The sequence below is a fragment of the Strongylocentrotus purpuratus genome, unplaced genomic scaffold, assembly GCF_000002235.5.
Source record: "Strongylocentrotus purpuratus isolate Spur 01 unplaced genomic scaffold, Spur_5.0 spur5_scaffold_16, whole genome shotgun sequence".
NCBI lineage: Eukaryota > Metazoa > Echinodermata > Echinoidea > Camarodonta > Strongylocentrotidae > Strongylocentrotus > Strongylocentrotus purpuratus.
In genome coordinates this window covers 20,581,923-20,598,351 of record NW_022145601.1, presented here as the reverse complement: position 1 = coordinate 20,598,351, position 16,429 = coordinate 20,581,923, and the positions used below count along the sequence as shown (strand labels likewise).

Genomic DNA, 16,429 nt, shown 5'->3' with positions numbered 1-16,429 from the left:
CTCACTTCAGAAATCATTCTAAAGACCCTGAAAACATAAATTTCACCAGAAAAAAAAAACAACAACACTGTAGCGTACTAATGATACAGTTGAATTATGGTTGAGCAATTTTAACATTTTGAAAGAAACTGTGCGGAAGCAATCGTGAAAAGTTGTTTATGAGTTTATACAGTGAGGTTTTGGAATGACCAAATTCCATTCATCTTCAAAGCCAGTTCACGGTTGCAGTCTGAGCATGAGCAGATAAAGGTCATTGCAGAACAAATGTTGAAATACACAGAGACGAAATACTGGATACGTGCTCATGAAAGTTATGTAACATTATTCATTCATGCACATTCAGTGGACTCCATGATACACAGGTGGAAATATTCTTTGAAAAGGGGAAACAAAGGCTATTTATATAGCACCTCCATCGCTGTAGGAGTGATTATTTCAAAATATACACAGTGGGACCTCTTCATGTTTTTAAGATCTGTGGATATTCGGGGTCATTGCAGTAATGTGCTAACCGTGAACTGGTCTATTCAATTCGGTTTTTTTAAAATACAAAGAAGTAGTCCATGGATAAATTGCATCCTATTTACAATATAAAAATGGTCATGGTCTCTCTCTCTCTTTGTTCCTCTTTCACCTCTCTCTCTCCCCTCTCTCTCTCTCTCTCTCTCTCTCCCCCCTCTCTCTCTCTCTCTCTATCTCTCTCTCTCTCTCTCACACACACACACACACACACACACATCTCACATCAGGGCCTTTGTGGGGCACCTGATTGTGGGGTATTTCTGTGCGTTCCAGATATACCTTGTGGTCCCCTACTAGTGGGGTATGTACAACCTGGCGATAACAACCCGGCGGTGTGCTTACGATGTTACCATAAAAAAGTGTGCAAGTTTTAGCACACGCTCACAAAAAGTCATTTATGGGGTACCACTTCTAATGCCCCGCAGGGCATAGTACACCGAATATACAGTCATTTGAAAGACTTTACTCTGTGGGGTCCTGAAAAAATACCCCACAAAATAAAAATGCCTCACAAGGGGTATGTGAAGCGCACATAAAACCCCACAAAAATGCTGAGGTGAGCGCACACACACACACACACACACTTTCCCTTCTCTTCTCCTCTTCTCTCTCCACTTCCTCTCCCTCAACTTTCCTATCCGGTTCTCCTTATTTTCCTGCTTTACATTTTCCCTTTATTTCTTTCTTCCCTTTCTGAGTTTTACTGAGTTTTTTTGTCGAATTATTGTTAAATAACGAATTGTAAATATGATGTTTTTTAAAATATTTTTAAACCAAATATGCAATTTAGCCATTGGCTGCGATATGTTGACCTTACCTTACCATAAAAGGAAAATTGATAAGAAGTTAAAGTATATAATTGTTACAAATCAATTTACATTTTGATGACAAGCATAAAGCTTTAGGGAAAAAAGTTGAATATTCTACAAAATAGCTGTAGGCCTACTCGAATATTTGGCTGAAAATTAAATGTTAATGTAGCATAAAAGACAACTTATTTTAAGTTAATTATTCCAAGACACACAATTATGTGTGAATTAAATCACAACGTTTGATTTAAAAATGTAGAATAACTAATTCATGCTTGCTTGATACCACATTCACATGATGCACTTCACACTTGGATAGATAGGCCGATATGTGACAGTGAAAGTTCGGGTCCATACTGTTAAGCCGTTTCTTGTTATATTTTGATTTATGAGGGTACTTGAAGAAAGCTTTATTTCAGGATATTACTAAAAAATGACATACAAACAATTAGAAAGCTTACATCTTCAATTTTTGTTATCTTCACAAATTCAATAAACTATTATCATTAACCCGTCTACAACGCCTTCTTCCGAAAGGCTAACGCGACTTTTTCTTTTGAGAAACTTTCGACCAATCATATTCGCGTATTTAAGACGGGCAACTTTTTGCGACCTATCGCTTTATCGCGTATCGGGGTGTAAAGTAGGATGGAATAGAAGACTACTAGTTGTAGACCTATATACGTACGTTTTTAGCACGTGATCTAAACTAGTAGTAGTCTACGGAGAAAATGGTTATGGATATGGATTTACCGGTATCCAAAATGTCGTATTTCCTCATTGTATTTTACATTTTTGCTTGTGTGCAGTCTGCTTTGTCAGAATGTTCAGTGGCGTCGCCATCAGAAAACAAGTATCTTGAACTGATTGAGCCGTTAAAAGGAAAAACGTAAGTGGTTAAAATTGCTGCTGAGTGAGTCGTAGTGTCCCATCCGTTCAATATCGGGTAGGGTTTCTCCCTTCCACACCAATATGTGACGTGATCGTGAGTGACTGTCGTTTCGTGATTTGAATGGGAGTCGGAGCTGCTTAATTGACAATGCTGATAGAAATTCATTAAGTGAAAACAGTTCCTATAAAATGTCAGTGTTTATTTTAGACTTTACATTCTTTTGAATAGAGGTCTAGACTGACAAATGCAATTGAATTCTTTGGAAACGAATGGAATCCAATTTAAATTTAAATTTTGTTTATCATTTTCAACTCAATATTTAGGAATCTAGTTCACGTGTTTGTGTGTCTCTCATTTTTTCCTTCTTTTTTTCTCATTGCAAATACAATCCCCTAGGCCTGGGAGCTGGATAACTGTGTGAACCAGTCCAATGAATATGAATAATGTGGCATGTTTTTTACTGTTTAAAAATGTTGAGAATCAATATAGACAATAGAATAGAGGTCATCTGAACATATTTTGCTCCTCAAAAAATATACTAATGCCCCTTGAGTGACATCAAGGTAGTTTTTCCTTCATTAAAGGCCCACTGCACTACTTGTAGCTACTTGCGCCCTCTACATGTATATAACAAACAATGTCTAATCGGTGACCATTGGTCCCCCATGATCCTCTTTTTCTTGTGTTATTTGGGAGCTGAGTTGATGAAAAAACCACCTGTACAATGACCTTGCAGTGTAGTCTAATCCCTCCTTTACACTAGTACTGATGAGCTTTAAGGAAACAAGCCATACGCAGTGTGGGATCGACTATGTAGAAAATGTGCTGTCTGCCGAGATCAATGTAAGCATGGTTCTACATGACCTTATCCAGGATTTTCCAACTATCCTGGGCTACAAATTTGATGTTAGCCTACCGTACTGAAAATTAAGTAGTATCTCATCGGTGATCTACCTTGGACCAATCCAGGATAATCCACACAAAAAACCTCACAAGTAAAGTATCTAGGCGAGATGGCTCAGTGGTCCCAGAAGGACCCAGGGGGCCGTTTCTCGAAACCAACTCCATGACAGTCATATCTTTGTCGCCGACCTACGGAGATGTCATGAAGTGGATAAACCGTTTCACAAAGCCATGACAGACATGATATCGATATATCGCGATACTAGCAGCTCAAGAAGATAGTCTTTGTCACGATTCATTTGATTTATGAAGAATAACCCAAAACTAGTTTTGGGGCTAAAATTGTTCAAAAAGAAATAAATACATATAAATTCTCCTAAAATAAATAATAAATAGTGTAATTATCAAATTTACATCATCAAACGATTTGCATATTTCTGTAAAGATTCTTAATTGAAGAAAACCCGGTGAGTGTTTTTTTTTTTGACAGTCGAATCAAAAGTTAGTTGAAGGATACCGTAATGTGATAGTTTATCAATACGTCCTTTTAGGCAAAATGTCTTTTCTCAGCCAGTTTTTATTCTAGAGTCTCATAAATACTTGTTATATAATTGATTTGATATTAAAAATATAATTTGGAAGAAGTAATTAGAGAGGAAATAATAATGCACAAAGGCCCCAAAGGTATGACGGTATCCTAAGAAAAGACTATGGATCGACTATGGAAAACGGTGTGTAACATTCTTACCTCTCTTATTTATATGTTATAGTTTAATGATTTGTGATTTAATGTTTATATTCAGCTTTTTAAAGTTTCTGTATAATTTGTATAATTACGTACCGAACTCGTCTATATCTTTCTCAAAATGATAGGGAAACTAATCGTCCATTTCGCGGCCCATGGAATGGCAACAAACTGACTTGTGATGGCGCTTTACAGCAATTAAAAAGATATGACAGGTTCGGATCAGTGACAACTCGCTTGTCGCGGAAGTTGTCGCTCATCTTGGCGAAGACGGCTTCGTGAAACACTTAGCTGACAAGTTGCGCGACAGTGGCGAGATGCCGTTGATCTTGTAGTTATGACGGTTTCGAGAAACGGCCCCCAGGTTTGAAACCAAGTTGATGCCCTACATGTAGCTAGTGCTCTTTGATAAAGCATTAACCTTCATTAAATTTCCCATGGCAAGGACTTATAAGCTGTTTGTACCCCGGTAATTTTATCCAATACAATCTAGGATTCAATTGGATATGGGAAAGCATGCCATGGTACATTGTTGTATGCTTTGTTTTTAGCAGTCAGGTAAAAAAAAACATCAAACCAACAACTATGTGGGAATACAACTTTATCAAGATAATTGTGTACAGGTGTGAGTGGGTCTTACACTTAAAGGGATTGGGTAACTTTGTTTCAGATTTTGCAACAAAATCCTGGATTTAGCTCATGCTGCAATGATAATTATAAACCCTTAGGTCAGTCAGGAACACCATGACTTTTACAAGCCGATCGCCTGTCGGCTTGTCTGATTATCACGATATTTATGATTGAAAATCAAAATCTAATTTTGAATTTTTAACGGTTTTCATTACACTACAGTCTATGAGGGAAGACGAGTATGGTAAAACTGGTCACTCAAAGATTTTTTAAAACTTTTTTGAGGCACTTCATGATCATTTTGAAGTGCAATTTATTATAGGGCTCCAATATTACACCATATCAAAGACACTGATAACATGTAGGGCCATGCATCTCAGATTTAACATTGTTAAACGATGCCTTTAATCACAATGTCACTATTTCTTTCTTTTGCTGACAGAGTGGAAGTCACAGATACTGCAAAAAACTACACTTATAAGGTTGGCTTCTGTGAGGGTATCGGAGGTCTGGGCACAGACGATGTAGATGTAGGAGTTGAGCAGTATACGTTGGCTAAAGTAGCTCTTCATGCTGTAGGGAGAACAACTGCCACTAACATCATGGCTGGAAGTAAGTAACTTGTGGAATGTGTGATTCTTTCAGACATCCAAGAATCAAAGAAATTTAGAAACTGATGCTAATAGTACAGCAAGAAACCTGAATATAAGTACCACTCAAGGGAGTCATGGAAAGCATTCTTCATAGGCAGATGCCCTTTACGGTAATGTCATAGCTGCCAACTGTTACGAGAAAAAAAATTGTTATGGCACCAGGCATTGGCCTAAATAATCTAATATTTCTATTTGTTCGTTCCTTTAGCTAACTGGATCTTTCTTGAATACCGAGATGGAGATTTGTATAACCACAATTGTAATGGAGAAGCAAGGAGAGCAACCATCTTTATTATGTGTGACCCAAGTGGACTTCTTGTAAGTAATCTAGTAATGGACATACCCCCCCCCCCCAATTGCAATACTTCAGAGTTCCCTAGCTCCTTAGATGGATCTGAAAACTTAATCATTTGGTGTGGACTAAAGCATTTAGCAGTAAATGTTTGTCTCTAATAAATCTGCACTAGCTTGGCCAGGGGGGATCAAACCTCCCTGCGTAGTCACTGGCAGGTGGTAATCTCACCAAATTAGCTCTCAATCAACGGGTACCGCTTAGGCATTGTTGGCTATATAGAGGACGCAAGTAGCTACAAGTAGTGCAGGCTGCTTGCAATTCAAGTCTGTCATGACCATGTCAAAATGTTAAATAGTACTATAAAAGTGGGTCATCCCCAAAAACGACAGATTCACTAGACAGACAGCCCACAAGACCCCACTTAATGAAGAAATTCTTTAAAAAATATAGACAATAAGAAAGTTTGGAAATTTCCATGAGACTAATGGCATACAAGACCCAAAGCCTATGAGAGTGACAAGACAAAGAAATACAAAAAAAGGTCAGCAGGCCTGAGAAAGCAATACTGTCAATCTCGTGATCGACTGTCGGTTTCATAAGAAAATATAGACAAAAAGAAAGTTTGGAAATGTCCATGAGACTAATGGCATACAAGACCGACTATTGGCTGTCGGTCTTGTGAACTGGAGCACTTTTTATATAGCCTTAGGGTTCCTAAAGTATACAAGCATAATTATACATATTGAGCATTTGTTCACTTCAGTTTATAATTAATTACTAATGTGCAAGTTTTGCAAAATGGAACATGTGACTCTGTAATTGTAATAAAAAACATATCTTTTAAGATCAAATTGGTTTAGTCTTTTTAGGATGAAAACCAAACTGAAAGAAAAACGGGGTCGTCCCACGGTCTCTCAGTTCAGTCTTTATTTTCAGTCTTGGTATGGCATTAATCGTCACTGCACATTTCATCATTTTTACTCTTTTTTTTCTTCCTGTCCAGGTAAATCCAGTTTTGGTTGAAGAAAATAATTTCAGGGATAAAGAATGTGCCTATGTTTTTGAAGTAGGAAGTTCAGTGGCTTGCTCTAATTCAACATCAGCGCCTTCATCATCATCAGGAATCGGTGTTGGTGGAATTATCGTCATTACGTAAGTGTACATTTTTAATCCCCCCAAATCAACCTTAAAGATAAAATCCAGTTCTGGTAAAAAAAAAAGAAAATTAATTCTTACAGAATCAAACAAAACTTACACTGAATGTTCAAGATTACAAATAAATGACATGTGCCAAACAATTTTGGAAGAAAATGTATACTGGCTGAGTAATTAGCATAGAAAGACAAGGAAATCAAGGTAGTACTAGCCCCGACACCATGTGTGTTGTCCCATATATAGCCTTCTGTGTACAGTGCTTGCTACTTTACCAAGACTGGGCCAAATTTCTTATTTTGATGATTCCAGAACCTTGCAGTACACACCAATACGCTAGATGATCAACCTGTTCTGATCGATTCCACAACATACCTTTCACAATGCAATCGCATGACCACAACTCAACTTATCTTTAAGCTAGAAGTGCCAGATATCTATGCGTGTGATGTTACTTAGAATATATGATACACAGGCAGGGCTCAAATTAATTTTTTGTCCACGGGGGCTCTTCCCCCGAAAAAAGAGCCCCCGTGAGCCTTCTCACGGGGGCTCTTTTATTACTGACGGGGGCTCTTTTTTATACAAATATCCATTGAATTGGTACCTATGATACTCCTCAATTATTTGCTATTTCATCATTATCATTTCAATCAGCATTTTCCCTCTTACAAATTTACAAGCTACATAGCTGTTACTGGCCTGTGTATATAATATATACGCATACAACACTGATCTTTATGATGTCTTTAACGTGACATATCTTCTTCTGGGGTCCAGACAACTCGCCACAAAGACAACCCGCCCCAAGACAACCCGCCACAATACCCTGGACATCCCGCCACAATACCCTGGACAACCCGCCACAATACCCTGGACAACTCGCCACAGCCTTTTCGGACAACTCGCCACACTTTTTCCCATCATGATTTCTAGATCTAAAATGAAATGAAATTGTCATTTTTCATGATTTTCGTGCTTTTATAAACACAGTCATTACAAAGAATAAAGAATAAAGTTGATTTCCCTAATTGTAACAATAATATATATTGAAATGAAATTGTCATTTTTCATGATTTTCGTGCTTTTATAAACAGTCATTAAAAAGAATAAAGTTGATTTCCCTTGTAACAAGAATATACTTTTGATCTAGAGGTCTATAACAGCTGCATTTTTCTGTCCCAGAATTTTTTTATGGTAGGATACTGGAAGCACTGGCGTACTGATGGGGGGGGGGGGGGGGGGGGGGCAGGTAACATGGGAATGTAAAGATACGCCAAAGATACATAGCAGCATATTCCTACCAATAAAAAGTTTCCTGAGACATGAACTTAAAAATCGTAGTCGTAACTCGTAGTCGTAGTACGCCTGGCTTGGGTTCGTCCAAAATAGATTCTTGTTGCAAGCGCAAGGAAAATCATCTTTATTCTTTAGAACAGCTCTCAAAATACTCACAATTTCCATGTTTCCTGTCATAACTGTGTTTATAAAAGCACGAAAATCATGAAAAATGACAATTTCATCTAAGATGAGGGATTTTAGATCTAGAAATCATGAGGGGAAAAAAGTGTGGCGAGTTGTCCGAAAAGGCTGTGGCGAGTTGTCCAGGGTATTGTGGCGGGTTGTCCAGGGTATTGTGGCGGGATGTCCAGGGTATTGTGGCGGGTTGTCTTGGGGCGGGTTGTCTTTGTGGCGAGTTGTCCGGGATTCCTTCTTCTCCCCTTGCAAACGAAAAAGAAAACATGGTCATTAAAAGGGATTAAGCGACAAATAATGATTGTGATTCAAATTGATGTGAATATTTGTTTGAATAAGCACTGCTATTCATCCGAATCTTCTTTGTGAAAACAACTTTTACAAATCTCAGCCATGCTTACTAAGTTGAGACGTTCCATTCAATTTAAAATACCCATTACATAATACACTTCTCCTAATCTCAAAGTGATCTTACAGCACAGTGGCAGAATTGCATGGCTGAGATTTGCAGGCCTGATAAAAACCCGATTTAAATCGGTTTCCCGATTTTTTTTGATTTTTCCCGATTTTTTCCCGATTTTTTTTTTTCTCCCGATTTAAAAAAAAAAAAAAAAAAAAAAAAAAAAAAAAAAAAAAAATTACCAGATTTTTTTTTCTTCCCTTTTTTATACTGATTTTCCTGATTCCCCCCTTATTTTCTCTATTCTTCCTTATTTTGCCCTATTTTTTTCTCCCAATTTTCTTACTCGAAAGGGGGGAATGTTGTTAGATGCCGTTTTTTTCCCCGCGAATCGCCTTTTTTTTTTTTTACTCAAGGGGGGCGTGGTTGAGGGGAAAACAAAAAACCTATTTTTTTTTTAGTGCTCACTATCACCCCTGGATTTGTAAAAGTCGTTTTTACAAAGAAGATTCTGGTGAAAAGCATTGCTTATTCAAAAAAATCCTTGCATCAATTTGAATCACAATGATTATTTGTCGCATGGTCCTTTTTATTAAATAACCTTGTTTTCTGTTTTGTTTGCAGAGGGAGAAGAAGCTATGTCACGTTAAGAAATCATAAAGATCAGTTGTATTATGCGTATATACTGTACATATGATACCAGAACAAATGTTGATTATCAGAATGTCATTTTGGAATACATCTATACAAATACCACATTGTCTTTAGCCCGTATCAGTATTAGTATGATCCAATATAAAGCTATTATTCTTTATTTAATTCAGTATAATGCTTTTCCTCAAAAATATTTTTGCTTTTTTTTTTTAGGGTTGAGACGCTAAGAAATGGTTTTAAATGTACATTACACGAACCCTGAACCATAGCAAAATGATGGTGGTTATCTCTCTCTCTCTCTCTCTCTTTATTTTAATCATGCATTATCAACTACATATAAGCAGCAACCAAAAACTTAGGGTTATCTGAGATAGGTGAAAGTAAGAGTTAAAAAGAAAGTCATGCTAAAACGGCGCTTCACTTCCCCCCGCCCCCTGAAAAAAATAAAATAGATTAGTAGTCCTCCTCTCCAGAATCCCCCTCCCCCCGCTTTAATATCACATTTTCACTTGGCAGCCCAAGGGGACCGGGGGTGGGAGGAGGGGGTTAAACCCCCTACCCCCCCCCCCCCCCCCCCCCCCCCCCCCCCCCCCCCCCCCCCCCCGTAGATCTGCCCATGTTACCATATCATTCCACGACATTTTGGTCTTCCTCTTCTCCTCAAAAGGGACTTTTAGATTTGCGTGGACGTGGACGTGGACGTGTTACGTCCTTTTAAGGCACTGGCAATCACATGTGACGTCCTTTTAAGCACTGGCAGTGCCTTAAAATGAGGTCACACGTTGCAGTCCACGTTCTCATCGTGCAAATCTAAAAGTCCCTAATATTGATTTATTGGTCGAGGTTCATTATTTGCTGACAACGAAAAACTTCTCCAGGCCATGTTTCTGCCCTTGCCCGATCGCCTCCAGCTCCAGCAGACATGGTGCGGCAGCGTGCACACGCACCGCTACTAACGGCGCAGTAGGTCTATAACTACTGCTGACGGCGGCACTGCACTGCGAGCTGAATCGGTAATAATAGGCCTACTCATAAAACGAGAAACCTTGCACGCTAATCTTAGTTCCATTTCATTGGTTTAAGGTTTGAAAATTGAAACTCAATATTGTGTTAAAGTTATAACAGAAAAGATTATCTTTATTTTATAATTCCACCGGGGCGATTTTTAATTTTGCAATCGCCCCCGTGAGCAACCTGACGGGGGCGATTTTGTAGCTCACGGGGGCGAATCGCCCACCGCTCCCTTGTATTTTGAGCGCTGTACACAGGGCTGGTTGACATCAGGTTCTGCTGAACACATGCAAAATTTATCTGCTAATGTTGAGATGCATTTTTATCTACCAGTATTCCAAAATTTAGGAAAATTGTATCTGGTGGCAATCATTTACCAAGTGATTGGTATTTTGTAATTTCAGGCAACATGGTTTAATAATTTTGTTTGAAACAGGATTCTGCCTCATGCAACTTTCTTAGATCATTTGATAAACCCCCACAAGAGAAAGTAGCTTTAAATTTCCCCCAAATTTTCAGGCAATCTCATTTTTGATGATTGTGAAAATAAAAATAAAAATGATACATCCTCAAAGTTGCAGTGTTGGACATCTCTGGGCGAGATTGTCTTTTTTAAGATGGAGGTTCAGTGTGGGTCACCTTTTATCCATATCTTCCTTTTTTGCCCCTTCTATTTTCTTATTCCAGAGTTTTAACAATAGCTGCAGCTTACCTTATCCTAGGGGTTGCATATAAGAGGTTTTTCTTGAGAGCCAAAGGAAGAGAGCAGTTTCCACACATAGATTTCTGGACGAACTTTGGTAACTTGACAGCAGTAAGTATCAGAGGATCATGGCATAGGATAATAATAATACTCAGCAGGCCTTAAATTTCGTCATTTTTAGGGCAAGGCCAGTTTGGCCTCGAGTACCTCATATTTTTAAGGGCACCAAGGCCAAAATATTTTTACAAAAAGGGCATCGAGGCCAAAATATTTTACAAAAAGGGCATCGAGTATGAGGCCAAAAAAATTGATTCTATTTTTGTTAGATGTCATGTGTATTTTATGAAACTTGTGCAGGATCAATTTCCCATGACTTTTAGCACCAGCTTCTTCACAGAATGTATAGAGGTCTACGGTACATACAAACAAGCAGGCGCGTAGCCACGGGGGGGGGGGGGGGGGGGGGGGGGGGGGGGGGGGGGGGCACGGGGGGCACGTGCCCCCCCCTAAAATTTCCAGGATCGGTTGAAATTTTGTAGACCCCTTTTTTTGACCTCGATCGATTACATGTATGTGCCCCCCCCCCCCCCCCCAAACACCAAACTCTGGCTACGCACCTGCAAACAAGGCGGCGGCCCGCAAGCCTTAGATTTAGCAGCCAGGAGCAAGGGGCAATTTTTTTTTTAAGTTGCCCTTAGCCACGGGAATTTACCAGAGCAAGGGGCAATTTTCCAAAAACAGATAGGTTGCTTATCTAATCATAAGTTCAAAGAGAGTCTACAAATGTTAATTTCATAATGTGAATAGATCGAATGATCATTTTAATAACTTTTTAATCTTAACAATATGAACAGGAAAGATTGATTAAGAACATCAAACTTGCACATTAAACAGTATTTTAAAGTAACTAAAAATATTGATGAGCAAATGAATAAATAAATTGTCAATTTCACAAACATCGAAAGTCAGAAGGACTTAATTGGCAAGTTTACCGGGCCGTGTATTCCAAATCAAAATCGCACCTCACACACAAACCTTCCGCCACTCTCTCGGTAGTAGGAGCAAATTTGAAGAAATTATCTTTTTAACTGTTGTATAGAAAGGTCTACATAGATCTAGGCCTAGATCTAACTAATGAAATAAGATGTAAAAATGTCCTTATAGACATTCGACAGCTGAAAGTGACACGCTCAGCTCAGTTGCGTAACGTGCATTCACGAAACCAAAATCGTTCCTCGCACACACACTCTCGCCACTTTTGGTGGGAAGCTGTCGGGCTGGAAGATTGCCAGCGAAACCGATGCACCCTCGGAATTTTACCGGGACTCGAAACGTTCGTCTTGGGAAGCTGGCGGGGTAGCTTTTTGAAGCGAGGTCGGCTGGTGGCAAAATGAGAGTAACTACGATCGAGAACATCGTAGGTGTTCTTAACTTATTAATAAGATAATTCTAAATTTTATTTGAGATAAAATAATAAACTAGGCCTACAAACAAACCTCGACAGATCTCTAATGACTATTTGAATGCTTGTTTATTTCTCCATTTGACGATTTGTTTCTTGATCCTGGCCTTCGATTTGTACGTACGTGCGTGCGTCAACAGCATGCACCATATGCATATCATGCGATCGCATAATATGAACGTACGTACGTACGTGCGCTAGCCCATTGCCTATATAATAACAAAGGGCGCATTTTCACGGTACTTGCGCCTTATTAAAGCACTAAATACGAAGCTAGAAGAGAGCTCGTGGGCGGCAAACTGTTTGTGATTCGTGTATTTTTACTGTTCTAATAATTTATGGGCGCATTTTCACGGAAAACACTTGCGCCTTGCCGTCTAGTTTTAGATGATTATGGGCGCAATTGGTGGTTTTATGTGCGCAAATTTAAAATGAAAAGGGCACGTCCAGTTGGAAAAAAAGGCACGTCGGCCAGTTTGAAAAAAAGGGCACGGCCTTTTTGGCCGTGAATATATCTTTTTTTGGGAGGGCACCGCGGCCAGTCATAGGGGCATCGACGGCCTGGCCGTCGATGGCCGTCGATTAATTTAAGGCCTGACTCAGCTTTTATATAGCATGAATTACAATTAAGTCTCTAAGCAATTCCAAACTTGGAGATTATCCAGTAAGGATACATCTTTCTAGCCCATGAAGTTAAACAAAATTTGGTTGTAGAGTGTAATCTCTAGGTGTTCTGTTTATTATTATCAAGGAGTGTTTGGAAGGGCTGTAGCGCCAGCGATTTGAAACAGATAATTCAAATGATTGCTTGATATTTAATGATATCGTACATTTCCATTTTGGGGAAATATTCCCTTTTCTTCCAAGACCTTTAATGCATTTTGACATTTCTACGAAGTAGACTACTCATAATTTATTTCAGCTTAAAGGAACTACTGAGCTTTGGTTATACATGTATGACAGAAAATATTGCTATTACTTGTACGATGTATATATCATATTTTAATCAATTATCATTGGTGTCCTCTCTTTCAAAAAAAAAAAGGTGTTTAAGTTGTCATTTTAAAAGAAGCAAGATTCTTTAAAGTAAATAACATGAGACTAGAAATAAAGAAGATAATACAATATACCCGGTAAACCAAGATACACATGGATGAATGCCTGGCAGTTTAAAATATGACTCATCCACTAAGTGTAGTGCAAGGATGCAGAAAATGGAAGAAGATTTATAAAAGATATTTGACCAACAAATTATGTTTAAAAGTTAATAAATGTATGAAGAAATATAGAAGAAATTAAGACTGATGATTTATACATGTATTTCTTACAATATTTATGCTTTAGTTAATTAATGTGTTTAAATATCAAACAGCATTTTTTCCTTCCCGCACTCTGCCAAAATCAGAGTACCACATGCCTGTATGAGATGCAAATCAATTGAATTCAATTCAAATGATTTTATTTCTCGTGCAAACATAATACAATGATTAAGTTAAGTATATTGCAAAAAAGTATAAAATGAAACAAAAAAAAGCACAAGAAAAGAGGAACTAACTAGAAGCAGAGCTTGTTAAAGCATTAGTTCCTCAGAGGCTGTTTTACAATATGTCTTGAAAACAAACTATTCATAGAAAATCAAAAGATTAAAAAACGTAGCAAAGAAATTATGAATTTTTTGGAGAAAAAAAAAATCCTAACACATTGTTTGTTTTTGTTGTTTGCTCTACAGGATGGCTGTGATTTTGTTTGTCGATGTAACAAGAAGCAACACTCGAAGAGTTACAAAGGGCTAGGAGACGACCAACTTGGGCTAGATGAGGAGGAAGAGAGAGATGAAAATATCTTACCCATGTAGGCATAACATTTCCACATTATCAGTACTCTGTTGCATGTATTACTTTTCTATATTTAGTTTTGACTGAATGTATAAATCAGCTCGCATTTTCCTATATTGTTTATTTTAGGTATCACTCTATAGTGTTATTTCTATTAGATGATTTTTTTAGATTTAATGAAGACATTCCTTTAATAGACTAGATTGTTTGAATCAGATTTTTATAATAAATTATTCTTTGGTATTAATTTCAACTATGTATATGTTTAAATCTAATCACAAGTCTTTAAAGTATTAAAGATATGATATTAGCTTCATGCACTGCAATTTTGTGTTACAAATCATTTATACTTGAAATGAGATGAGGCCTAAAAGTTTCATACAATATTTCTGTAATGGAACTACATGAATGGTAAAACATAGATGTGGGTATTATTCTGAAAGCACAAAACATTTTTACTCCAAGCCACTCAAGAAGAAAGGGTATATTTTATCCTTATTGCATTTCACTTCAACCCATTGCCTACTGGACCCTGGTGGTTCTTGTATTAATCCTATGAGGAATATTAGAATTCAGCAGTCAACCGGTTAATCACCTTCTCTATTCATACGGCATGGGATTTCATATCATTAGATACAGGTTATTCATGATGTTGTCCTTTTCTGTCTTGAGAGAATCATGAGCTCTTTTGGTGAAACAGAATGCATTCCTGCTTAAGCATCATTTTTGTGTTCCAAAGTTGCTTCCAACGATAGAATTATAAAACATGTATGTACATTTGATATACCATAGTATAAATTTACTCCAAATGATGTAAATCTCTTTGTTCTGAGCCGCAATGTACATGATCTTAATCCATACCGATGATCTGATGCAATATATGAAGCACACTGGTTGTTATTGCAGGTATTGATCATGCACTCTCAGCATCTAGGAGCCACCAAGGTTTAAGTCAAGCAAGGCACCAAGACAATGTCACTGGATTTCACTCGTCAGGTGATTTTGTGTTGTCCCGTGCCATCCCTGATTGAAATGCAATGCACGGATGTATTACAGTTAAAGCCTTAGGCCCTGTTCATACAAGCATACTAACTTTAATCCAGGTTTAAACCCAGACTAAGTTACAAGAGATGTTTTTTCATCAATTTAAGAATTGCCAAGTGTCAGCTCTTGGTCCGGTATTACAAAATGACCATAAATCTGTAACTAAATTATAGATTAAAAGGAATTTAATGAATTTCATTATTTATTTCCATTTCATGACTAAATTCATTTTAGTTTTTCAGTTTATAACAGTACTCCAGTAATTTAGGCAGAATAAAGGGGTGACACTTGGCATTCCGTAAATCGGTAGACAAGGTTAACCCTTTGCCTGTGGGAGCTGGTTGGTTCCTGCATTAAGCCTATGGAACTGATAGAATTCAGTAGTCATCAAGTTAAAAGGAAAGTCCACTCTGATATTAAGTTGGTCTAATTAGAAGCAAAAAAATTGAAAGAAAAGTTTGAGACACAACCGGTTAAGAATAAGATATTTATGAATTTTTGAAGGTGTCATCAATCAAACACAAATTGGCTCATTATCTCATTTTTCAGCTTTTATTAAAACCAACTTAATATCAGGGTAGATTTCCCCTTTAAACCGGGATTGATTTAGTCTGCTTTTGTGAATAAGGGTAGTGGGTTCAGGGTTGTGTGATGATGGTCAGTACTAACTCTGCATGCTTGCTGTTAACATCTGAAATCTGATTTGCGACTAATCACACCGAGATAAAGAGCCCTGTAAATGAAAGGATTTTCACTAATCTCTTTATAGCTCCATTGTTACAAAAAAAGGATTAAGTCTGTACACTGTAATGAAAAGTGTAATTTTACAACAATTCAAAGGAAGTGAGATACTAAGTCCTGCATGCTTTATCCCGACTTTTGTCTTTTTTTTAAAGATAAGCAGCTTGATAGAGCAGGATCATCACTTTAGTATGCATTAAAATACGCAGTTAAAAGCAGTTCTTTAGTAGTCTGCAGATGCAGACTCCTTTTAACGCTTTATAGGTCTTTTTTTTCTTCTTCATAAAGCCATGAATCTAGCCCAACACTTAAGTTTTAGGGTGTGTGCCATGCCATGGCCAATTTGATGCATTCTATAATCTTAACTGTATAGACCCTGTTTTATGCACATCACTGACGATACTTAATGCTCACAAACTAGTCCTGAACTGTAAAAATGTGTAAACTGTCGTATTATTTATTATTTAACAGTCCCCAACCATATTGAAACGCACTCTTGCAC

At 37.7% G+C, this 16,429-nt stretch overlaps 1 protein-coding gene across 2 annotated transcripts; it reads left to right on the top strand.

Moving 5' to 3' along the window:
• Window positions 1-2,022: 2,022 nt before the first annotated feature.
• LOC579677 (cation-dependent mannose-6-phosphate receptor) lies at window positions 2,023-15,353 on the top strand. Of its 2 annotated transcripts, XM_779780.4 has the most exons (7): window positions 2,023-2,220; window positions 4,944-5,113; window positions 5,363-5,472; window positions 6,453-6,601; window positions 10,830-10,956; window positions 14,037-14,158; window positions 15,049-15,353. In XM_779780.4, exons 1-7 carry the CDS (start codon window positions 2,063-2,065, stop codon window positions 15,053-15,055), a joined length of 843 nt encoding a protein of 280 aa, XP_784873.2. In that variant the 5' UTR covers window positions 2,023-2,062; the 3' UTR covers window positions 15,056-15,353. The 2 variants fall into 2 exon arrangements, with proteins under 2 accessions (XP_784873.2, XP_030842881.1); XM_030987021.1 differs by having other exon boundaries at window positions 14,037-15,353.
• Window positions 15,354-16,429: the final 1,076 nt, after the last annotated feature.